This window comes from Urocitellus parryii, chromosome 10 (assembly GCF_045843805.1).
Source record: "Urocitellus parryii isolate mUroPar1 chromosome 10, mUroPar1.hap1, whole genome shotgun sequence".
Classification (NCBI taxonomy): Eukaryota; Metazoa; Chordata; class Mammalia; order Rodentia; family Sciuridae; genus Urocitellus; species Urocitellus parryii.
The window spans coordinates 7,314,310-7,340,001 of record NC_135540.1 but is presented as its reverse complement, the minus strand read 5'-3'; the positions used below and the strand labels follow the sequence as shown (position 1 = coordinate 7,340,001).

At 38.6% G+C, this 25,692-nt stretch overlaps 1 protein-coding gene across 1 annotated transcript in view; it reads left to right on the top strand.

Annotated features, from left to right (window-relative positions):
* Sclt1 (sodium channel and clathrin linker 1) overlaps positions 1 to 20,187 on the top strand; it is a 174,413-nt gene extending 154,226 nt beyond the window's left edge. The window contains exons 19-21 of the mRNA XM_077803416.1: positions 13,132 to 13,210; positions 15,909 to 16,004; positions 19,773 to 20,187. Coding sequence (XP_077659542.1) covers positions 13,132 to 13,210; positions 15,909 to 16,004; positions 19,773 to 19,835 — 238 coding nt within the window. The 3' untranslated portion in view covers positions 19,836 to 20,187. The remainder of the gene's footprint in view (positions 1 to 13,131; positions 13,211 to 15,908; positions 16,005 to 19,772) is intronic.
* Positions 20,188 to 25,692: the final 5,505 nt, after the last annotated feature.

The following is a 25,692-nucleotide window of genomic DNA, read 5'->3' as shown; positions in this document are numbered from 1 at the left end:
GAGATGACTTTGGAAAATCATCTAGAATATTCCTTATTCTGGGGGCTGAGGTTGTGGCTCAGTGGCAGCACTTGCCTCGCGCATGTGAGGCCCTGGGTTCAATTCTCAGCACCACATAAAAATAAATAAACAATGGGCTGGGGATGTGGCTCAAGTGGTAGCGCGCTCGCCTGGCATGCGTGCGTGCGGCCCGGGTTCGATCCTCAGCACCACATACAGACAAAGATGCTGTGTCTGCCAAATACTGAAAAATAAATATTAAAGTTCTCTCTCTCTCTCCCCCTCTTTCTCACTCTCTCTCACTCTTTCTTTAAATAAATAAATAAACAAAATATATTGTGTCCATATATAACTAAAAAAATTTTTAAAAAGAATATTTCTTACTCTGTACATAAACTAAATTCGACATATATTAAATAGCTAAATATAAAAAGAAGAAGAAGTCATCAGAAGAAGTCAGACTTTTTTATTCTCCCAGAATGGAGAAGTGTTTTTAATCAAAACACAATCCAAAAGAGGAAGAGTAATTAATTGATCTAACCATAAAAGTAAAAAGTGAATATTCTATATGAAAGAAGATACTAAACATAAATACTATTTGTATTTTAAATAGCATACCAGAAAAATAAAACAAAAGATGAATATGTAAAATTCACTAAGTTCCACAAATTAAGAAAAATGTGAACAACCAGTAGAAAGATGGACAAAGTGCATGAACTGGCAGCTCACAAAAGCAGAAAGGCAAAACTCCTTGAAACGTGTCAGAGCGAGTTCAGCCTCACTTGTATTAGAAGCAATTTTAAGCAATTATTTTATTCAGCAAGTTAGCAAAAATGTCAAAGATAGTTAACATCCATTGCCTGCAAGTTCTTGGGAAACAGGAGTCGTCAGAGGGTACTGGCAGGAAGGTAACTGGCAGAAATCTCCATAGTGTGGTCCTTTTATAGCTCCCAGGATGGCCTCCAGAGGTCCTCCATACATGTTAAGAGCAGTGACACTCCTGTCCCTATGCCGGTCAGGTCTCCCACATCTGTAACTATGGCTCTTAAAGGACGTGCTTCACTCTGATTTCTCTGTCATCAGTTTTCCCCCATTCTATTCCATGTTTTGTACTGCTTTCAGAATCTTCTTCCTAAAAATTAAATGTGATGTTAGCCCTGCCCACTTGACAACTCCTGATTTTGAAGCATTTTGGATTTTCACTTTCTGAATTAGTGATGCTCAGTGTGTGTGTGTGTGTGTGTGTGTTGAATTATTTACACAACACCCACCTGAGCCTAGGAAGTTCCCTTCACTCTCTAAAACATTATAATTTCTCTTTTTCTAAAATATTGTTTTGGTTGTAGATGGACCCAATAGTTTTATTTACTGATTTTTATGTGGTGCTGAGGATTGAACCCAGGGCCTCACACCTGAGAGGCAGGCGCTCCACCCCTAAGCTACAACCCAGCCCTGTAATTTCTTGACTGTACATCTTACCTAGCATGCACAAGGCCCCGAGCTGGATCCTCAGCACGGGGGCCGGGAGGGGGATGATCAATCTAAGTAGATATTAGAATAGTGGTCACTAGAAACTAGGAAGAGCGGGGTCGGGGGTGGGAATAAAGGGAGGTTGGATTATGGTGACCAAAGTACATTTGCATAGGGGGAATAAGCTGTAATGCCCTAAAGCACAGTAAGGTCACTGTAGTTTCCAATTTATTATATTCTTTATTAAGAACTAGAACACAGAAGTTCAAAGCTTCCCCATAACAACAAATAAATCAATATATGTGTTTAAGGAAAACTGCTAATTACCCTGATTTTTATCACTCCACATTGCATACACAATTGAAGTATCACATTGTATTCCATCAATGTGTACAATTATTATGTGTCAATTTAAAAGAGAATGAATTGGAATAATAAACTCTTTTAAGGTTAGAATTTCTCAAACTTTTTCCACATTTAAAATGACTTTTAAAAAAAGGTAGATTGATTGGGTTTTCCTTTTTTATTTTAAGTATTAATGAAAGGTGCTGACTAAAAGGATCAGATGTAGATGGAGTGAGAGCGGACCACCTGGGGCTAGTTTTGTGCCTTCTGTACGGATGTCCTTCCCCAGCTCCCACCTGGAAAGGTTCTCTTCTCTCCAGACCCCCAACTCAAATGCCATTTTTTCTATGAGGTTTTCTTCTTTCCCTTGAAAGATTTATGGCTTTTATGTTCTTACACACCCATACCATTCTGCTCATTCCTTTTTACGGCACTAACTGAATTATGATAGGAACTATCATTTATGTCTTTACAAAACTATGAGCTAACATCTTACGTGACATATTCCATAAAATTGAAACAAGCTATTTCATAAGATTATATTGAATAAAAGAGTTGAACAAATGATTATGCAACATGTGACATTTGCTTCTTTTATTCAAGACCAACTTTGCATGTGTGTGCACATGCATGTATGTCATTACAAAGTTTGGGGTTTTGGAGCATTTTGAGTTTCCACTTTTTGGATTAGTGATGCTCAGTGTATGTGTGTGTGCGCGCGTGTGCGTGCGTGTATATGCATATTGAATTATTTACACAGCATTTGAGCCTAGGAAGTTCCTTTCACTCTCTAAAACATAATTTCTCGGCTGTACATCTGTAATGTTTGGCTGCCATAACTGCTTTTTTTAAGGCTTTTTTTTTAATTAACAGGATGAGAGGCAGCTGCAGGTACTGGCAGATTACAAAATGCATAATTACTAAAAGTAACTGAAGCATATTATACTATAATTCAGCAGGAAAAAAAAACATCTGGCACATGCTATGTTAATTTGTCATAAGAGAGTTTTGAAGGAAGCGCTTGCTGCAGCTGGCAGATCTGTCATCCCCCTGAAGTGAATAGTGCACCTTTTGTTTTAAATTCTCTCATATACTATAGGATAATGCATTTTGTGAGTTAATCTTTAGCCATCACTACAGGATTGCATGTGTTGAAGGAGTTTTCCTTTATGTTATAGCAACCAAAATCTACATGGCTCACCTTTATTGAAAACTGTGCTTTAATTATAACAGGATGATCTGAACTATTATAGTAATTAATTATAATGTCTCGGACATTGGCCCAAATGGAAACTTCTCCTCTCATGCGTTAAGGAACATCTCTGACTTGTTTTACTTAAACTATTCACAGTGTTTCCAGAGACTGCCACATTGTAGGGAAGGCCTTGCTCTTACCCTCCTAACCATGCCATAAAACATTCTAATGCCCACCTTTTTGAAGGAATCTATATTTACAGCTCTCTACTAGGCATCTCTGTACGTCAAACCCAGCCCAAGTTTTACCTTCATCTCTTATTTCCCACTTCCATAGCAGTATCTACCCATTGCTCAAGCAGAATTCTGGGTGTCATCCTGAGCTCCTTCTCTCACATCTCTAAATCCCATGCTACTAATTCCACCTCCTAAATATCTCTGAATCTGTCCATTTCTCTCCAATTACTATAGTTCGAGCTATCAACAATGCTTACCTGAATTACTGCTAAAATTTCATGATTTGACTACTGTCTTACATCCTGTTTTTCCTGCTGCCATCAGCAAGATGTTCAGATCTAATCACGTCAATTCTTCTTAAAGCAAGTCACTGCCTCTCTGCTGTATTTAGGATAAATCTTATTTCCTATCCTGACATACAAAATCCCTTGTGATCCCTCATTTCCAGCTCTTCCTCTCCCCCTCCCCCCTAACACTGTGTCCCAGTCACACTGAATTTCTTTCCTTTTCTTACATTTATCATTCTTTCGTATTTCCTGAGCTTCACACATGGATTCAATTGTCTGCAGCACTGTTCTTTTCCTTCCCTGACTTTGTCCACCTAACTTCTATTTATCTTCCATACCTAGTGTAAACACCTCCTTCCCCTGCTGACGGACAGCTCTAATACCCTAATCCTGCGTGTGTGTCCCATGTGTGCACCATGACTCTAGTGTTCGCTGCCTGTGTTCAGGCCTGGTAACCGTCCAGTGTTCCTGGTAGATCTGGTTCCCCCTCGTCTCCCTAGCACAGGATGTGGCATGTGACAGGCACTCGTATCAGTGTGTTCCATAAGGAGCTTTGTAGTTCTCCCAGTCTAAGAGAAGCACGTACACTGGTGGTGTTGTGTCACCTGTTACTTTGTAACCTTGAGTTTATTCTTCAAATAGCTTTTTAAAAATAAGCTTCCTAGGAATAATCTATACCCAAAAAGCTTTAGAATGCATTGGTTTTCCTAGCAGTGGTCTCCCAAATTTATTACACCATTTGATGGCTACTCTGAAAATTATAGTCACTGAATTAGCTCATTGGTTCTGCCATGGGAACATGTAGTTAACAAAAACTTTGGAAAAGCATGACATGGGAAATTGGAAATGTTGAAGGAACAAGTCAGCTGATTCTGTAGAATAAACAAAAATTTTCCCAGGTTGAAAACCCCCTTATATTTGCCAGACACTACGAGACAGGGTCTTATGAATTTCTAGAGCTTTGCTAAGTTGCTGAGGCCAGCTTTAAACTCACGATCCTCCTGCCTCAGCCTCCTGAGCTTCTGGGATTATAGGCGCGCACCACCACGCCTGACTCAGAGCTTTCATTCTAGTAGGGAGAGGTAAAGAGTAAGAAGATAAATCAATGAGTAAAAAATAATAATTTTATGTTTTAGGTACTGTGAGGAAAGTAAATGGGTGAACTAGAAGAACTGGGAAAGACTGGGAGAGACTAAAATCTAGGCGATTTTAGAAAAAGTAGTCTGAAAAAGTACCATTTAAAGTAAGACCTGAAAGATGAGAAGAAATCAAATAGACAAAACAAGAAAAGTCAAGAAAGTGTCTGTGCAGGTGGAAGAAAGGTTGGTACCAAGGCCCAGTGTTGAGGCACAGCAGACCTGTGTGGAAAGGACAGTGAGTGGACAAAGAGTCTGTAAAGAGGGAGAGCTGAGAAGCAGAGGTCAGATCATGAGTAGGCTATTTTTAGTAAGATAGTTCTATTTACTTTGAATAAAATATTCAATTAAGACTATTTTAAGCCAAAGTTCTATAATGGGGAATCACTGGAGCATGTAAACAGCCTCAGGTTTTTGAAAGACCACTTTTATTTTTTTTTTAATTTATTTTTTTAATGTTGGTTGTTCAGAACATTACATAGTTCTTGATATATCATATTTCACATTTTGATTCAAGCGGGTTATGAACTCCCATTTTACCCCGTATACAGCTTGCAGATTCACATCAGTTACACTTCATTGCTTTACATATTGATAAACTCATGTCTGTTGTATTCTGCTGCCTTTCCTATCCTCTGCTATCCCCCCTCCCCTCCCCTCCCCTCCCCTCCCCTCTTCTCTCTCTACCCCCACTACTGTAATTCATTCCTCCCCCTTGTACTGTTTTTCCCTTTCCCCTCACTTCCTCGTCGGGCTCCAAATTCCTCAATAGGACACCCATAGCACAAGAGTTAACATCTAGAATCAACAAATGGGACTTACTTAAACTAAAAAGTTTTTTCTCAGCAAGAGAAACAATAAAAGAGGTAAATAGAGAGCCTACATCCTGGGAACAAATCTTTACTCCACACACTTCAGATAGAGCCCTAATAACCAGAATATACAAAGAACTCAAAAAATTAGACAATAAGATAGCAAATAACCCAATCAACAAATGGGCCAAGGACCTGAACAGACACTTCTCAGAGGAGGACATACAATCAATCAACAAGTACATGAAAAAATGCTCACCATCTCTAGCAGTCAGAGAAATGCAAATCAAAACCACCCTAAGATACCATCTCACTCCAGTAAGATTGGCAGCCATTATGAAGTCAAACAACAATAAGTGCTGGCGAGGTTGTGGGGAAAAGGGTACACTTGTACATTGTTGGTGGGACTGCAAATTGGTGCAGCCAATTTGGAAAGCAGTATGGAGATTTCTTGGAAAGCTGGGAATGGAACCACCATTTGACCCAGCTATTCCCCTTCTCGGTCTATTCCCTAAAGACCTAAAAAGAGCATGCTACAGGGACACTGCTACATCGATGTTCATAGCAGCACAATTCACAATAGCAAGACTGTGGAATCAACCTAGATGCCCTTCAATAGACGAATGGATAAAAAAAAAAATGTGGCATTTATACACAATGGAGTATTACTCTGCAGTAAAAAATGACAAAATCATAGAATTTGGTGGGAAATGGATGGCATTAGAGCAGATTATGCTAAGCGAAGCTAGCCAAGCCCTAAAAAACAAATGCCAAATGTCTCCTTTGATATAAGGAGAGTAACTAAGAACAGACTAGGGAAGAAGAGCACGAGAAGAAGACCAACATTAAACAAGAAAGACCACTTTTAACCAGTGGCTAGAGGAGGCGGAAGTGGAGCCAGGAAGAGTGTACACAGAGCACCACAGAAGCCCAGGCGGCAGGTGAGAGTGGCGGGGAATCTTGTTTCAATGAAGATGGAGAGAAGTGGGGAGTTTTGAAATATGTTAGGGTAGGTCAGCACTTGCTGATAAAACAGATATAGCTGATGAGGAAAAGAGAAGAATTAAAGTTGGCGCGGGGCTTGTGGCTCGAGCAGCTGGGTGAGTGCCGTTTACTAGGATGGAAGGAACTGATAAAAGAAGAGTTCAGTAGTTTCCATTTGGGACAGGTACTTACCAGTGTTCCTGGCAGACATGTCAGGTAGGTTGTCAGATTCACAAGTGAGATGCTCAGTGGTCAGGTTACAGGTGCAGATTTGTGAGGTTCTCTATAGGCATGTGCTAGATAAGTTGCTCTAGGGGGAAAGCACAGAGAGGAGCCTGGGACTGTGACCTAAAGCACTCTGACATGCCTAAAGATGACCCGCCTGCTTGAGCCTGTGGTGTTGTTTATTAGTGGAGTGAAAAAAGAATGGAAACCTTGCAGAGAATTTCCTTTTCTCCTCATCAGGTCCTTTGAAGCCATACAGAAAGTTGAGATCAGTTTTTAAGGTTACCCTTTTTGTCACTTTTTAGGGTTACATTTGTTGTTGTTCAGAAAATCATTTTGCCTGTTAGGTCTTGATATCACATCAGAGTGATGCTTCACTGACACCTCTTGTCATTGATTGGACTGAAGATGAAAAGCAATATGGTTTAGTTGGGAAAACATTGTGATTTAAAGTGTATGAACCCCGTTTTTTTGTTTGTTTGTTTGTTTGTTTTTGTTTTTTCGTTTAATCACTGCCTGGACCTTAGGGACATTAAATAACTTGATCTCAGTTCCTTTACTTATGACATGAGATTAATAATAGTTTGCAGCCTTGAAGTAAAGATAGAGTCCAGTAGAAAAGGGTTACTGTGAGCTGGTATCCACTTAATCATCTGATAACATTAAACAGTGAACTTAGTTTCCGTGTAGCACGCTGACCAGTGCCCACGGCTCTCTCCCTGCTCCATCCTCACCCCTACCTCTCCTCTACCTAGGTCAGGGCACCCACCTCCTCTCTCCTCCCCTGCACTCCAAGCCCCTGCCTCATCCTCTGCCTACTCACACCCCTCCCCGACCCCTGCACCCCAGCTCCTGCCGCACCTCCTCCCTCATCCATTGCACTGTAGTGTTCTAGTCTCCCTCTCATTCAACAAGTGTCAGTGGGTTTGTTTCTAAACCAGGTTATGCTAGTTGTACTTGTTTTGGAAACACATAATTTAAACTTTAAATGAACCAATGCTATATGAATAAAATAAAATGATAAAACAAGTAGAAAATTTTGAAAGATTTGCAATTGAATTAGGTATAGGCAAGCCAACTCCAACAGAATAAAAGGAAGGCTATAAAAATCTAGAAATTTTTTGCACTGAGGTGATTTTCCAAGTGCTTTTTAAATTCTTGTACCACATTAAAGAAACCAAAAGTGGAAATAATTGTAGAATGTAAGTAATGGATGTAGTTTGTATAAGAAAGACAAGGACCAAAGAAACAGTGTATCTATACCTTTAAAAAAAATACTAAATCCAGGGGGAAGTCTTGGACATTATCCTTCTTTAGGCCTCAGAATTCTTTGAAAATCTGACTGAATCTGTGGACCTCTTCCCAGAAAAGGTAAGTAAGCACACGAAATCTTGCATGATTTCAGGGTATTTGTGAATGTACCTGAAGCCCATCCACAGGTCTCAGATTAGGACTCTGGCCTTAGGCCCTCGCTCTTCTGCCTACTGCACCTGCGTGGAGCATTGCCACAGTGAAACTGAAGAAGCAAACTGCAAACAGGACAGAGGGGTCTTCTCTGGAGTACATTCTGCAATCCTGACGACCCACAAATGGCCTGATGGGATCATTTTCAATGTCGATTTTAGTGTTTTAGAAAGCATTTATTGTTTTAATAAATAAATGTGAGTCATAATAGTTTTTAAATTTTTTTAAAAATTATTTACTCAACCTCAACACTTACTTACCCAGAAATTATGTTTTGCAACTATTTTTATAAATCATATTCTATAGACCTGATTAGGATTTCATATCACGTAAACATGAATCATATAAGTGAACTAAAAATGTTTGGGACACTAATGAGCTAGACGATTCCTGTGATTACCACAAGGGACTCCTCATTCTTCCCAGTGTACTTTTAGATTAGTAGAAGATTTTACTATGCCAGAAAATGAAGAGAAATTGGGCACGGTTTCATTCACATTCATATTAAATTCTTTAAGTACCATAATGTCAGGTAGAAATTGGAAATGTCATCTATCTCTGTTCCTTCTGTCAAGCTACACGTAAATCATCCCTGATAGGTAAGACTGTTTCTGTTTTCAAAGATTTCCATGGCAGAGGGAATATATAGCTTTACTTGCTAAGTATTTCAACTATAATGCCACTATGAAAATTTCTGGAAAGTTGTATTTAATGTTTATCCTCCATCACTTATGATACAGAGAACTCTCAATTATGTTCTCTAGTGAAGAGGAAACTTCCATACACAGTTGATTCACCCTCTGGGGTTTTCCTTTATCCCTGTAATGAAATCTCCTGACAGAAATGAGGGAGTCACTAGTACCTACAGACAGGCTCCAGGAAAGTCCTGGGACAGAGTGAGGGAAGTTGCTTATCTCTTCATCTTTTTTAATATATATTTTTATTAGTTGTTGATGGACCTTTATTTTATTTCTTTACATGCAGTGCTGAGAATCGAACCCAGTGCCTCACACATGCCGGGCAAGTGCTCTACCAGAGCCCCAGTCCCAGCCCCTCTCTTCATCTTTTAATACCTTCTAAGATTTCAGTCAGAAGACAGCCCTAAGACTGATGGAACTACAAGTTCTTTGTAGAAAGAAGTAGAATATAAATAAATAAAAATAATCTTTATATAAAATATTTTTCTGGTAGCTTCCTCAGTAAATGTTTGTTGAGCAATAAAGAATAAAATTTCTTGGGCTGGGGATGTGGCTCAAGCGGTAGCGCGCTCCCCTGGCATGCGTGCAGCCTGGGTTCGATACTCAGCACCACATACAAATAAAGATGTTATGTCCACCAAAAACTAAAAAATAAATATTTTTTTTTAAAAAGAATAAAATTTCTTTTTCTTTTTTTTTTTTTTTTGTTTTGTTTTGTTTTGTTTTGGTACCGCAGATTGAACTCAGGGACACTCAACCACTGAGCCACATCCCCAGCCCTGCTTAGCATATATTTTTTTCACTTGAAATGAAAATCCCAAGTGTGTTTGCTTTTTATTGTCAAAACAAAAGTGCCTGACAGTAATCACTGAGAGGAGGAAATTTATTTGGGGCTCACTCTTTCAGCAGTCTCAGTCCATAGTCAGCCCAACTCCTGCCCTAGGGCCAAGATGAGGCAGAACATCGTCATAGTGGCAGAAGGGCCTAGAGAAGGAAATCTTCTCCACTCATGGCAGCTGGAAAGCAGAGAAAGTGAGGAGCCAGGGACACAGTGGCCTGCCCCCACTACCTGCCTCCTCTAACCATGCCCCCTGCGTAATCCATTCAAATTATTAATCCATGTATGGATTAATTCAGTGATTAAGTTATATGTATGATCTAGTAATTTCACCTCTGAACATTCCCAAACTAACACATGAGCTTTTCAGGGAACATTTTATATCCAAGCCATTGCATTAAATCTAAAAATTGAGTTCTAAGAATTTGCATTGTTATGTGAGCACTAAATAGCAATGGAAAGTAGATGTGAAAGACATTTCAAAGAGAGAATCTTCTTCAGGGCAAATGATATGCTGCATTTAAGACAAAGTTAGAAATACAAGTTGACTTTTAAGATTTTTAATGTAGACATTGGGGCAAAGATGTCAATATAAAAATTAAGTAGCATGATGAGAAATAGGTTTGCAAGTCAAATGTGAAAAGTTGACTATTAGACACAGTAAGTTTGAATATGACTAGAATTTAGGGAAGAAGTTAGAAGTAAGGATCTAATTTACTCGGTTTCCAAGTAAGTATATAAATATTAATATTCCTAGAAACACACACACACACACACACACACACACACTTACTTACCCATTTAGCAAACTCTTAGTCCTGGCCTGCCATGTTGCCATTCAGGGCAGTAGTTGAAAGCACAGGCTTTGCAGGGGTAGGGTGTATAGCTCATGGGTAAAGCACAGGCTTAATGTGCTAGGCCCAGTTTCAATTTCCAGCACCAAAAAAAAAAACAAAAAAACAAAAAAAAAAAAAACCTATTCAAAGCACAGACTTTAGATTCAAAGTATCAAGTTTTTGAATCCTCACAGCTAACAAGCTTTATGACCTTTGCTTGTTTCTTAACTTTTAATTTTCTCTGTTAATTCATTTTCTCATATGTAAAAATGGGATCTCACTAAAATTCAATCTTTGAATGTACCGGAAGCAATACCTGGCAGATAGGAAGCTCTGTGAATGTGTTAGATGTTACCATCCCCATCACCAAGCTCTGCTGCTAAATACTAAATTATAAATATATGAAGATGAATAATAAGGTGGTTCACCATCCAGTGGTAGCAGTTTATTATTCAGAGATGAATATTTATAAAGGCAAAAAGTCAAGTGTATATTTATTTAATGATTTTGATCTTTTTGATTATAAGATTTGTGGGAATTTATTGCTATGGATCGTTGAGACAGTTGTCTTGAGTAATAAGTAAATAGCTTAAGCATCAGATTTTGCCGGAGACATTTTCCGGTTTTCTGTGAACTGCACATTGGTTAGTGCTCTACAGGGGCCATACTTTTCACTCTGATCTCAGCTGTACTCACAGGTGGTTTTCCATCCGGACTAATGTGTTTAGTTTTTGCCTTTAGTTACAGTTGGCATGGATGACTGCCACTTTAGTCATTTTGTTTTTTCTCTGTTTCATTTTTTTCTTTCATTGGGAGGCAGTAATTTTTAACACAATAGCCAGGCACGGTGGTGCACATCTATAATCCCAGCAGCTCAGGAGACTGAGGCAGGAAGATCATAAGTTCAAAGCCAGCCTCAGCAACAGTGAGGTGCTAAGCAACTCAGTGAGACCCTATCTCTAAATAAAATACAAAATAAGGATGGGGATGTGCTCAGTGGTCTAGTGTCCCTGAGTTCAATCCTGGGAACCTCCCCCCAATAAATAAATAAATAAATAAAATAAGCACAACAATTTATTCTGTCTTGTCATCACCACAAAATCAAGCTAAAATAAAATTTGAGTTTGCTGGCATGGAGGCAGTGATAGGCACTCACTCCTCAGTCAGTGCCACTGAGTTGGAATAAATAGTCACCTTTTTAATACATTGGTTCAGTAACGGCGACACGCATGTTTACCGCCACCTGCTTGCACCAGCCGCAAGGGCTGTTCAGCAACTTACTATAATTGGTTAGTGAGCAACATGACCTTTCTCTCCAGCCTACATATTTATCATAAATAGCTTTCTAATTTTAACTTTTCACTCAAATATCGGACACTTAAGAGACTGAAGTTTTAAGCTGCTTGTGTGGCTTATTTGAAAAAATCAAAGCTCAAGTTATTTTGGAATTGTTAAGTTTTTTGGTGATTTAAGAAGCACAAATGAAGTCAAAGGACAGAAGCCAATTCTGAATTAACCATTTTTAATACTAAGAAGTTGATTTGATCTTGGTTCTGATTACTTTTTTAAAAATGTTTTTTAGTTTTTGTTGGACCTTTATTTTATTTATTTATATTTGGTGCTGAGAATCAAACCCAGTACCTCACACATGACAGGCAAGTGTGCTACTGCTGAGCCACAGCCCTGTTCTGACTACTTTTTAAGACTACATTATATCTACTCTTCACCTGGGATTCTTGAAATGATCTTTAACCAAAAGCAATATAATTCTTATACTTTAAACAAACAAACAAAAAAGATGGCCACAGCAGTTCTGTGCACAGATAATTTCAGCTAATGAAGCATAAAGGATATGAATGAATAAAATACAGTCTATACACCACCAAGACCAGTCTTGAATATACTATACCAAAGTGACATTGGAGAAGTTCATGTTACTTTAAATTTCTAGAGTTGAACTCCCCTGTCAAGCACTGAATGTGCAATCTCAAACATGCTTACTGGGCCTGAGAGTGTGGATCAGTGTTAGAGTGCTTGCCTGGTATTTTTGAGGCCCTGGGCTCAATCCCCAGGCCTTCCCTCCGCAAAAAAAAAAAAAAAAAGCACACCATAGCTAAGAAACACAATTACTCATGAAATTTTCTAATAACAAATATCATATCTGTTTAAATGAATATGCTTTTATTTATCTTAAGGTCTTATAAGTGTTTAATGCTTAATGCTTCTATGCCTTTAAAATAATTTTTGTTTTGCTCTTTTTTTATTATGCTAAAATATATATATAACAAAATTGTCCATGTGATAAGTTGTGTTTTTAATTATAAAACTTTTAATTATGACAAAATATGTATCACTAAAAATTTGCCATCTTAACTATTTTAAGTGTACAATTTAGTGGTATTAAGTATATGTACATTGTCATGCATTTAACCTCTAGAATATATAATAAAGAAATTAAAAATTTCAGATATGATCTATTAGTGACTTTATTTTGCACATCAAGATGATATTTTTGTTCGAAACATGAATATATGTCTCACTGATAAAGATTCAATTTTAGATTTGGAAAAATTACTTAATGGGTTTCTCTCTCTCTCTCTGATAGGAGTGAGCTGAGTCGACAGAAACTTCATACCCAAGAGCTGCTTTCTCAGCTAGAAATGGCAAATGAAAAGGTAGCTGAGGTAAGATAATGACTCCCTTGGGAAGTACTTTCTACTGCAGCTTGATACATGTGTTAAAGAATTTTATCTACACCAAATCCAAATTAATTCTCTACCTGGAAATAGCCACATAGAAATCATCCATAATCTTAAAAGTCCACCCATAATGTAATGTGGATAAAAGCTTTGAAAGTCTGTGATTCATCACCTGTAGATGATAAAAGGTAGAAGTCTCCTTTCATAGTGTCATTTGTTCATTGTTTCAGAGGATTATTGGGATTCTCATTATTCCTATGCATTTCTAAGATTATTTTATTTAATCCATTTCCCTCATTTTGTTTTAATCCATCACAAAAGACCCACAGAAAATATTTTTGTTTACTGGAGTGTGTTAATATACATTTAGATTGATATCTTAAAACTAAATATAACAAAAGTTCATTATTTTTTCCTTGAGGCTTTAAAAACTTAAACAATTTCTGTATGATAACTGAAACTTTCCAGAGCTCTGGTTCTTCACTGGATGTTCAAATTTTGAGTGTGTTTGTTAGAATTTCATTAATGGTTGACGTGGTTCACCTCTGTAGTTTACTATAGGAGCCACAGTGACATCATGGCTCTTAAGCATCATGGCAATATAAGCTGCTATCGGCAACTTAGAAAACTAGGAAGAGTTATTAAATGTCCTTAATTTAATTCCTACTTCCAGAAATCTGTTTTAATGAAGTAAGGAAAAAATGAAGATTTTCAACATAGTGATGTTGGTAATATTCAAAGATCAAAAGAAACCAAAAGTATCCATTGGAGGGGAAAAACAGTTGTTTTTATTGTGATTTACAGTCTGAACTGTTTCTTAGCCATTATGACAGCAGCACAGATGAATGTACATGATATATAGTCTAATTAGAAATATGAAAATGATTATTATAAATGATGTGATTTTATTCCTCAAGTTTTCTCTAATGTATGATGTACCTCTTAAAATTTTAGAGTACCTATTTTGCCGCAGTCTGGCTGGGCACAACATCTTGTAAACTGGTACAACCAAGTTAATTCTTCATAAAATTTAATTTTGCTTTTGGGCATGAGAAATAAAGTAAGTTTATTTGAACAGGATAATCCATTATTTCAGTGTTTTCTATTACTAGGCGTGGCTTTCACTCTGATCATTTGCATGCTAGGACTTGTTAGGCATTTTCTAACCACTCCTGATTGGGCTCATACTTTTCTCTCAATTTAGATAAATGCCAGAAAAACTGTCTAGCATTTCTAGTTGCACAAAAAAACAATTTTTTAGATGTACTGTGACCAGGCAGGTAAGTATGAAGAGAGCAAACACATTTTTAAAAATATTGTTTTAGTAGTAGATGGACACAAAATACCTTTATTTATTTTTAGGTGGTGCTGAGGATTGAGCCCAGTGCCTTACACATGTGAGGCAAGCGCTCTACCGCTGTGCTACAGCCCCTGCCCTGAGAGCATACACATTTTTAATTGATAGGTTAGTTGAACTTGTCTGCATGACATTAAAATCAGTGACAGCTTGGTATTGATGCTGTCTTTGTAGTTCTGCCATAGCAAAGTATTACAAACTGGGAGTGTAAACAACAGAAAGTTATTTTCTCACAGGTCTGGAGGCCAGGAGTCCAGAATGGCAGTGTCTGCATGTCACCCGTGTGAGGGCTCTGAAGGAGGATCTGGACATGCCTCTCCCCCAGCTCCTGTAGCATCAGGAATTACTTGGCTTGTGGGCCGTGTTCTCTGTGTCCTGCCATGGTTTTCCCTTTGTGCATGTCTGCCTTTGTGTCATTTCCCATTGTAATGTGACATCAGTTATATGGATTATGGCCTGTCATAATGATCATATCTTAATCATCTGCAAAGACTCTTTCCAAATAAAGTCACATTCACAGGGACTGGGGGTTCCGATTTTAGCATGTTGACTCTAGGAGCCCCTGCAGAATCCAGGTGTTCTAGGGATGCACCCCTGCTCCATGGCTGTGGTGCTAAGGCCCAATAGTCCTTAGGTCACAGGCTCTCCAGGTGGTTCTGAAGCAGTGATCTAGCATCTCAAGTTAACCAATCAAAAACTGAAAGTCTTGCTCTTAACTTCTAATTCACTTTGCTTTTGAATTTCTTAATTTGCTTTTTCTGGTGGTATAGAAGGGGAGAAAAAAATTTATAAAGAATGTAAAACCAGCTTTATACTTTGAAGCACATATCTTGGAAAATGTAAATTTGGAGATAATACTATCTTTTATTTTTAAGTGGGAATATGATGTCCAGATAGCAGCAGTCTGGCTGGGCACAAATAACCAAGCCACCACGAAGCACTTGTAGGTTCAAACAGCAACTCTTTATTCCCAAACTCTCACTGGCACTCTCCACACACGCTCCCCGGGAACACCCTCACCCTCCACTCTCTGGGAACTCCATACACTCTCTCCAGAACTCAACTGGAACTCCAAAGTAGCGGGCGACCGAGGCAGCAGGAGCGCCGTATTGCCAGACAGCAAAGGTCTATATACAACTGAATACACAGCTTAACTTAACCATCATCTTCTCAATGGCTCGCTGGCATCACCTCTTAACCACTCCCTCTGGCAAAATGCCAGGTGCCACCCGGACTTGGCTGTGGCTCTCAACACAGATTTTTCTCCACAAAACATTTCCATGTCACATATGACTTTCTAATTTGTTTTATATTTTCTCTTAATAGAATGAAAAGCTAATTCTAGAGCAGCAAGAAAAAGCCAACAGACTTCAAAGGCGTCTGACTCAGGCAGAAGAGAGAGCGGCTTCAGCTTCCCAGCAGGTAGGGAACATGCTCATTATCCCCAAATAGTGAACAGTTGGAGTAGATCACTATTAAGACATAGTGGAAATGCTCAGACCTCCCTAGAGCTAGTAGTTTTATTTTTACTTGATTAATGTATTTAAAATTAGTCCCTTTAATACTCATGATTGAAAAGTGAACTTTAAAAACAAAAATAAATCTTAATATCATCTGTATCTAGAATTACACTATCCAATGATAGCTGCTGGCCATAGGCAACTGTTTAAATTTAAATCAATTAAAATTAAGAATTGAGATTCTCAGTCACAGTCGCCAGATTTCAAGAGCTCAGTAGCCTGGATCACTATGGGAAGCTGTAGTGCACGGTATGGATACAGAACATTCCTGCCATCAGAAGAGGACCTGCTAGTCCGCACTGCTCTAGACTCATAGTCTGTCTAAACCTAGGCAGATGCTCGCCCCCACATAGATAAGATTGCTCCAAATATTACATATTGCACTGGCTTTAAGTGGAAAAATTATTTCACTTACAAGTGAACTGTATTTAATGCACATTTATGTATAACCAAATAAATCTAAAATACAATATGAAAATTGTCAAATGGGAAATAGAATAGGAACATGAATCAAATAATTTCTCATAATACATCTTATAACATCATATAAATGAAATGGGCCAGAGGTCAGAGGTCAGGGAGGCAGCTCAGTGGTAGAGCACCTTCGTCATGTGTACCTGACCATGGGTTTCACCCCGAACTAAATAAATAAATACATAAAATGGGCCATTTGTAGGAGCAATAGTCCCTCCTATTTGGAATGAAATAGACCTGTTCAGTGGTGACGAAGAGACTAGAAGCAGTTGATGGACAGGTGGATGGAGCAACAGGCAACAAAAAAGAATGCAGCTGCCATATTATTAATTATATTTAAGTATGAATATATTGTTTCTATCAAAATAAGTATTTTTCTTACATAGGAAGACTGTGGCCTAGTGCCATTAAGAAGCCATGTGACTGGGCAATTTCAGCTTCCTAATCAATTTCCTGTTTGATATGGGATAGTAACACCTCCATCATACAGTTATTGAAAGATGAAATAGAGCTAAATAATTAGACAGCTATATGTTAAATTAATTTCTGTATCATTAATACTTAAAGCTATGTTCCTTTTTTAAATGGGGCTTTGCTATGTTACACGGTCTGGCCTCCAATTCCTGGGCTCAAGTGATCCTCCTGCTCAGCCTCCCAGGTAGCTGGGCCTCTACATGTACAACACCATACCTGGCTAACACATTTACCTTTTAAAGAAATATGGTAAAGAAAATGCCTACTTAAAACCAACCACCCTGCATTGAACAGTGAAAAGGGTATAATTATAGAATCTTAATTATATAATCCATGTGACATCTCATGAAGTTTCCCTCCTGATAGAATTAAACCTAAACAGTCCAACACTTGTTCCTGCTGACATTTAAACTCACTAGTGGCAAAGTTTCTACCATTCTTTTTGAGAGCTCTTTTATGTTTTGACAATTACCACTTCACATTTTTTTCTCCTTCCATTCTGTTTTTATTGGAAGATAAGAAGTAACCACTTAGCATTCTCCCCATACAAAAAAGAATTTCTGCTCTAGAGGTGATTTTATTTTTATTTTAAATGAGACCAAATGATAAATTTTCTCTTATAGGACATATGTTCATTTTTTTCATCTTTATCTTTGCCTTCTCTGACTGCTTTCCAATTTTCTCATTTTTTTTCTAATTTTTTTTCTTCTAAAAACTGGACATTGCTCTTAGAAAGAATGTCCCACATTGGCAAGAAACTAACTGAAACAAAGGAGTTAAAGGGCTGCGGGTTCCTGTGTGGGGTCAGCAGGAGCAGTGTACTGAGCAGCCCTGAGTGCTCTTCTGACCACCTCTGTCTGTGTGTTCTTCGTCCAGTCCTGTGTAGTACTCTAAACTGTTGAATGCCACACTGCATTCTTTTAACAGAACCATTTTTTTAAATCAGTGTGGTAAAGCCTTTCTGTGCAGGAACACAAAAGCTAGAAACTACAAAAAAAAAAAAAAAAAGGTTGAATAAATGTAACCATATGAAATTTCAGATGTCTGCATCTAAGTCAAGTCATACAGCTAGGAGTGTAGCTCAGTGGTAGAAAACTTGCCTTCCATGCACAAGGACCTGTTGGGAGCCCAGCACCGGGAAAAAAAAAAAAAAAGTCATAGAGTGAGTGGCAAACTGAGAGAAACATATGCAACACATCCAGCAAAAGGCTAGTTTCCTGAGTACACAGAAAAAGTGCCTAAGTTTAAAAGTAAGAAGTGCTGGGGCCGGGGTGGGCTCAGCGGTAGAGCACTTGCCTGACACGTGTGAGGCACTGGATTCCGTTCTCAGCACCACATAAAAATAAATAAAATAAGATACAGGTATTGTGTCCATGTACGACTAAAAAAATAATTTAAAAAGAGAAAGAAATGTTATTGTCCAATAGACAGTGGATAAAGGGTTTTTACAGAGAAGGAAAGGCAGATGTCTTTTAATCTTTTAAAACGATGCTCATCCTCACCCACAAGACAAATATAAATTTAAATATTAATCACATATTATTTTCACCTGTCAGATCCTGAAACTTGATAATGCATTGTGCTGGCACTTGTGTGCATTACTGGTGTAGGTGTGTACTGACACAGCCTCTTTGGAGACTGGTTAGCAGTATCTCCCCAAAATTTTTAATGTGCACAATCTTTGACCCATTTTTATACCTGGAAAAGTCTTTGCAAGGAAGAAAGTATGTCTCCAATTGTAACAGACTAAAAGCCATGTGCATACCCAACAACAGGAGACAGGTTGAGTCATGGATGTCCACACAGGGAATAGTCTGCAAATGTTGAAAGAATAAAGTACAGGGGCCGTGATACACCCATGTAATTCCAGCAGTTTGGGAGGCTGAAACAGGAGTTCAAAGCCAGCCTCAGCCATGGTGAGGCGCTAAGCAACTCAGCAAGACCCTGTCTCTAAAAAAAATACAAAAATAAGGCAGGGGGTGTGGCTCAATGGTCAAGTGCCCTGAGTTCAATCCCTAGTAACAACAAAAAAAAGAAAGTAGATCTAATATGAAATTATTTCTAATTCAGATCATTTAGAAGAAAAAAGCCATAATGAAAAGCACATAGGCCTTATAATTTTTAAATAAAAAGGAATGAAGAAATACATATGTATATATATACATATTATCTTTTAGAGTATTTCTAAAAATACACCTAAAAGCTGGAAGGAGTGGTTGTGTCTGTGGAATGAAAGACCTTATGGGAAGGTCATGTCCCCAATGCCGTGTATTCTCTTGTATTCATAGATCTTTTCTACAGTTCAAATTAGTAGCTAAAGATTATTTTACTATTAGACTTTTCTTACTACATCCTCTCATCTTTTTACTACCAGCCTGTGTTGTGTTCGCTCACATTCACTATGTGGTTTAGACATTTTTCTGATTAACTTTGGTTTAGGTGATTTTCATCCATCTGGAACATGTTTGGGAGTTCTGAGTACATCACTCTGAGCCGGGGAATGTCATACTTGACATGCATTTCTCTCATGTAATACAGACACTGTGAACACACAAGACTAAAACAGAAATGAATAACCAAAAAAAAAAAAAATGACCTTTCAAGACCCCTTCCAATGAGATTATTTTCAAGAACTGTAGGTTGTGATGCATTGTGCTTTGTATTAATCTAAGATTTTCCATAGAGAAAGTAACTACTTACTGATTGTTTATTTTAATTGCAGCTCAGTGTGATTACAGTACAGAGAAGAAAAGCAGCCTCCATGATGAATCTGGAAAATATTTAAAAATATTCATAGTTCACTCACAGAACCGTAGTGTTGGGAAAGCTGTTGGACTAGAGATATTTGAAATGATGAATCCTGCAGAGAATGGTTAAGGCTTGTGTCATTTTGCATAAGCATTTTCCATTCTGTCTTAAGGGTTTTGGAAAACAGAACAGTGACAGCGTCCTGAAAGTAAAGAAAATATAATTCTATATTTGAGCTTCAGTGGAGAATAAAGCCAGCCAAGAAGAATTTATGGGCTTCATCAGTGTGTCTATTTTTTAATCCCCCTTTTTCCCTTGGAAGAGCATGATACTTTTTAAACTATGCTAATTATGAGAAAGAGATTTTAAGAAAATTTCAGAGCTTAATATTTCAGGTTCCAAAATTTGGGAATTTTATATCTAATTGTTACTTCTAATTCATTTTTAAAGTTCCTAAGAATTAATTTTATTATGAACTCTTCAGTGGAATAAATTATGCACTTTCCAAAATCATGCTGTCATGTATTTTAATGTATAATCATAGTAATTCATTTTTAACTTACATGGTTGCCAATATTTACACAATTAATTTAAGATTTGGGGTGGGGTTTTTTTAATATTACTGAAAACAGAACTAATCAAATGGAAATCCTTGATTCTAAGAATGCACAGCTTTGGGCTATTACAGTCCTGTGGATCTTCTTTGATCCATTCTCTGCTTCTGGCCTGAGCTTGATGCACGATGGTTTCTGGTGACGAGGGTGGACAGGTGTGCGTCTGGAGAAGCAGTTAGGAGACTGTTGCAGTTGTCCAGTTAAAAGACAGTTTGAGTTGGGGATAATATGAAAATATCCATGTGTAGATATTTAGCCGAAGTGGAATGGTGCTTAAAAAAAAAATGGGTAATCACAGGAATCTGGCTTGGAGATGAAAATTAAAGCCATGGAAACATCAGAGCTTGCCTCGGACTTTACCTGATGCAGCTAGCCACCTCTTCTCTTCCCACTTCACCCTTCCCCTCCATTTCTTTGTTTTCATACCAGCAGTTGAACACCAAGACAGGGTTTCACTAAGTTGCTTAGGGCCTTGCTAATTGTTGAGGCTGTCTTTGAACTCATGATCCTCCTGCCTCAGCCTCCCGAGCCACAGGGATTACAGGCATGCACCACCATGTCTGGCCTCCCTTCCATTTCTTGTGCTCTAGACTTGATGGCCTTCCTTTACTTCCATCAACATATGGCCCTCCCTCCTAGCATATCTTTCTCCATTTACATAACCTTTGGATCTCTACTCAGACATTCCTTCCTCAGAGGAGCCTTCACTGGCTACCACGTTAACCTGAGTCTCTTTGTGAGGACACTCCTACTAGTCTGCTGTAGTTTTCCTTCATAGTATAGATCAAAATCTGCAATTAACTCATTGGACTTCTTTCCTCCCTAGCAGACTGCAAGCTCCCTGGGAGCAGTATAATGTCTGCTGTGGGTCATTACAGTATCCTCACACTCAGCACAGCTCCTGGCATGCAGAGGGTGTTCAGTAACTGTTCATATACTGAGTGTTCAAGCACAAGACCTTACGGACTGCACGTTAAATGAGCTCAGGGCGACTCCTCTCTGCATTCTGATATTAACAGTTTTCTTTCCATTTGGTGCCCCTCTTCAGTACTTGGATATTCTCCAAGACGGGGAGGGGGGGCCTATAACAGTATGCCACTCTGACCTCTGTGAATTTGAACAGACTTAAGGTATACTGAGCATGATAGGGTCTTGTGTTGTTGTTTTGAGAAAAGTTTGTTAGTGCTGGGTGCGTACAGTGGTGTACACCTGTAATCTCAGCTACTCGGGAGGCTCAGGCAGGAGGATACCAAGATCAAGGCCAACTTGGGCAATTAGAGACCCTGTCTCAAAAATTGGAAAAAAAAAAATTTTTTTTTTAAAGGATTGGCAGGGTAGCCTTGGGTTTAATGCTTGGTACCACAAAAAAAAAAGACAGAAAAAAGAAGTTTGTTAGTTAGTAATTACTGATGTAAAAATGTTGTGATTTTAACATTTCTCATATCAGTAAGTCTTAACTTCATTTATAGAGACAGTATCACTTATCCTGTAAACTGTGTTTTAGGAGACAGAGACTGAGAGTGGGAAAATTACATAAATCTGAAATCGAGGACAGCACAGCTAGTTCATTTTATTTATTCATGTTTCTTTATTGTGTCTCCCTAAGGAAGAAAGGAGATATGATTACTTCTTCTTTCCTTTATACACAAGTATGCAAATTGGGGCAGCCGGTAATCTTCTGGTTTCTCCTCTGGTGTGAGCACCATAGCTGCCCGAGTGGGGAGAACATTAGCAACAATTCAGCCATGCATTTATTCAGCAGATATTGAATATTTCATAGCCGCACCATCTTGCCAAAGCAATTCTCAAACAAATCAGAGAGAAAAAACATTCTAAACATTTTACTAGAAATCTGTTCTTTAACCATAATGTGTTTTATCATTTGTTCCAAAATAAGTCTGTAATGAGCTTTTTTGCAAAAATTTTATCAAAAATTATTAAATGTCTTTAGTTTACCGAAAAATGTATGTATCGGTAGGTAGAAATAGACGGAGAGAGACACTGACTGCAATACCCTGAGGTTATGTATAAAATCTGCCTTTTACCAGCCCTTAAATTGTATCGCTTTTGCAATGATATTAGTTCTCTTAGATTATATAGAGAAGAAAAATAAATATATGTATACTCAGATAACAGTCATAGGATGAAAAGGCATCAAAAGTAATTTTTTTTTTTAACAAAACTAGTGCCTCTAGCCCAAAAATTCACCAAAAAAAATCCCCATGTGCCACACATTCCTTCTGAAACTCCTGAGGTGTGCACTGAGGCCACCTCTGTGTCTTCCACTCAGAACTGAATGTAAGCAAGTGAGGGAAGGCAACTTGGAATCTGCTGGCTCATTTATTTTGAGACGCAGATGAAGTGCAGTACCTTTTGATGGTGTGCACAGCTGTTGAAGTTCACAGAGGGGCAGCTCACCTCCCCCCGGGTGGCCCAGTCCTTTCTCCAGGGCTTTGACCTCTGGAAAGTTCTTCTCTACAGTGGACTGCAGTGTGTCTCCTGCCTTCGTTCCACCTTGTGTAACAGAAAAAGTCTAGACCTTGTTCCACACAAATTCTTTTTCCTCTCAGTAAATATTCCTATTTTCTCACAGGACTTGGTTTTGAGTCCCTGTGCTGACCAGTTACCGACCAGCAATTGGATATATAAATTGCAAATCTTCTTCACTCATTCAGTCTATAAGTCCTTACTGAACCCCAGCTTCACACCAGGTGTGCTTAGAATACATCATCTCATGCCCCGAAAAGCAAAGGAGTAAACTGTCAGTCCCTTGTTCTAGATTCTGACAGAGGTCTGCAGGAGAGTGAGGGGTGGGGGGTTGTCAATTACCAGAAACTCCAGGGGATGAATATGGTCTTGAATTCTGTGCCCTTGCCTTTCTCCACCACAAGAAAATGATGACATATTCTTAAGAAAGCATGCTTCCAGAGTCACAGCAGCCATTCATGGAAATGTTCATGTGTAATGTTTCTTAGTGTTCAGATGAGCAGAGTCTTACCGTTCTGGGGCCTACACTTCCATTTAATGTAGCTTAAAATCATTTAGTTTTTCTTTTCTTTTTTTGGAAGTTGCTGTTTGACAGATATTGAGCATATTGTCAACTAACACCCTAAGTCCTTTTCCAAGGTTTTGTTGCTATGCCAGATCTTTGTCCCAGAAGCAGGATTGGCCATGCATCCAAGGTCGTTTTAGCTCCTGGTTCTGTCGCTAGTTTGTTAGCCTGAGCACAGGGGCCATGACTATGTTCTAGTTTTGCTTTTCTGCTGTATATCTTGCACCCCAGACAGTTTTTTACTTACAATAAAAGTCATCCACAGATTTGATAAACATGCTACCCATATTTTCATGCAAATCATTGAAAAGATGAGAAAGACCAGGCAGATGAGTACCGTCAACAAACTGCACCCACCACCAGCTCCCTTACAATGAAGAGTCGGCACCCATCAGTGGTGGTCTTGAACCTGTTTCAGTATTATGTACTGTTGCTTTGACTGTCCTGAGAACATCAGGAAAGACCGTTGTCTGCCTCACCAACATGAAAGATGCCATCCTCGTCCTCTTTCCCACATCTAGTCCAGTAATGGTGTCTGGGAGGAAAGCGCTTGGTCTTCCCAGTGACTCCACGCAGCAGCCTGGAGATCACCGCCTGCCCCTCTCATGCTTGTTAAAGCCCTGGAGTTCCCTGGAGAAGGCATCATGGAAATTCTCATCCAATGTCAGCAGAGTCCTTTTTTCACAGAATAAAAAAAGCCACCAGAGCATGATGTGATGTATAAGGAAATCTGTTAGCACTCAGATTTGTGAAGATTAAAAATATGAGACCAGCATCTCCTTTCATGTAAACTACTCTAGAGAGAATTTGAGAAGCTATAATCACATTTCTACAACTACACTGTGGACTTAATAATGTCTTTTGAGACTCTGTGAAGTGCCAGGCATTTGCATTTATCATCGCCCATCATCCAACACCCCTGCCAGGTAGGTATTGTCGTTTCTGTTCCAAAGATAAAAAGTACAGTTATTTGCCCAAGGTCATAGCTGGAAAGCAGCACCAGCTGTTTCAAGCCACATATTCTCCTTCTGTGCAGGGTACAGCCCACACTTTGGATGCCTCTCCCATTTGGTAGCACATTCAGCCAAAGCCTGAGAAATCTCCGAGGGCCCAGGATGTAAACTCCTGGGTCAGGAGACTTCACCTCACACAAACAACTGGGTGCTCTCATAGACCTTAGGTGACTGACCACGCACATTCTGTCCTATACAGTTCTTGATGAAAAATACAGATGCAGAATAGGATTTGAAAAGTTCTTCCACTTCATCATACACAGACCTTATCAAAGTTCTGAGTTGTGAGCCTCTTTGGTTTTGTTTTGCCCTGACTCTGATCTGATCCTAACCCAAAAAGCCCTTTTGGTTGTCAAAGTATATGTATCATAGAAAATGTCCTAGAAAAAGCATCCTCCTATCTAGTAGGATTTGATTGTTTTTCCAAACCTAGAAAATAACCTACACATGTCAAGTAACTAATGGAAAATGTACATCTAAGCAAAGGAAGTTATCATTGGTCAGCTACCTCCTTTTCAAGGTCTCCAACTTGAGTGATGAGTTTCATCAATTTTATTCTACCTAAGAAAGCTGCATCGTGTTTGGTAATTGTAAAGTGGTTGACATTGTATTGTATTACATGATTTCTTTTATCAAAATAAGCATGGCATTTTAAAGCATGGTTTTTGAAAGATATAGTTGAGGCAAAGATAACATCATATACATTTGATATTTTAGAAAAGAGAGCGATCAAGTGAACTCCAACAATTCAGAGAAGCGGGAGCAGAGCCAAAAGTGGTGAGAAAAAGGAGGGTCTCCCTTTGAGGCTGAATCACAGTGGGAGGGAAAAGGAGAGAAAAGATCTGTGGCGTGAAGTTGTTTTCTATCAGTAATAATCCTGAAATTAGAAGTACTAGCCAGACAAGTGTAAGCAACAGCTGATTAACCCATGATTACAAATGCACTGCTTAAAAGTCAGCCATAGTGGCTGGGGATGTAGCTCAGTTGTAGAGTGCTTGCCTCTCATGCACAAGGCCCTGGGTTCAATCCTCACCACAACAAAAAAGAAAAAGACCCTCAGCCATATGTAAGATGTTATAACAGGTCACATTGGTTTTACATTAGGAACAACAGTACACAGTGTTTTTCTTTTTTAAATCTTTGCTACTTAATTTGGTATTGCTTATTTGGTAAACTAGCTGGATTATATGTTATACCACAAAAATTCTGATTTGG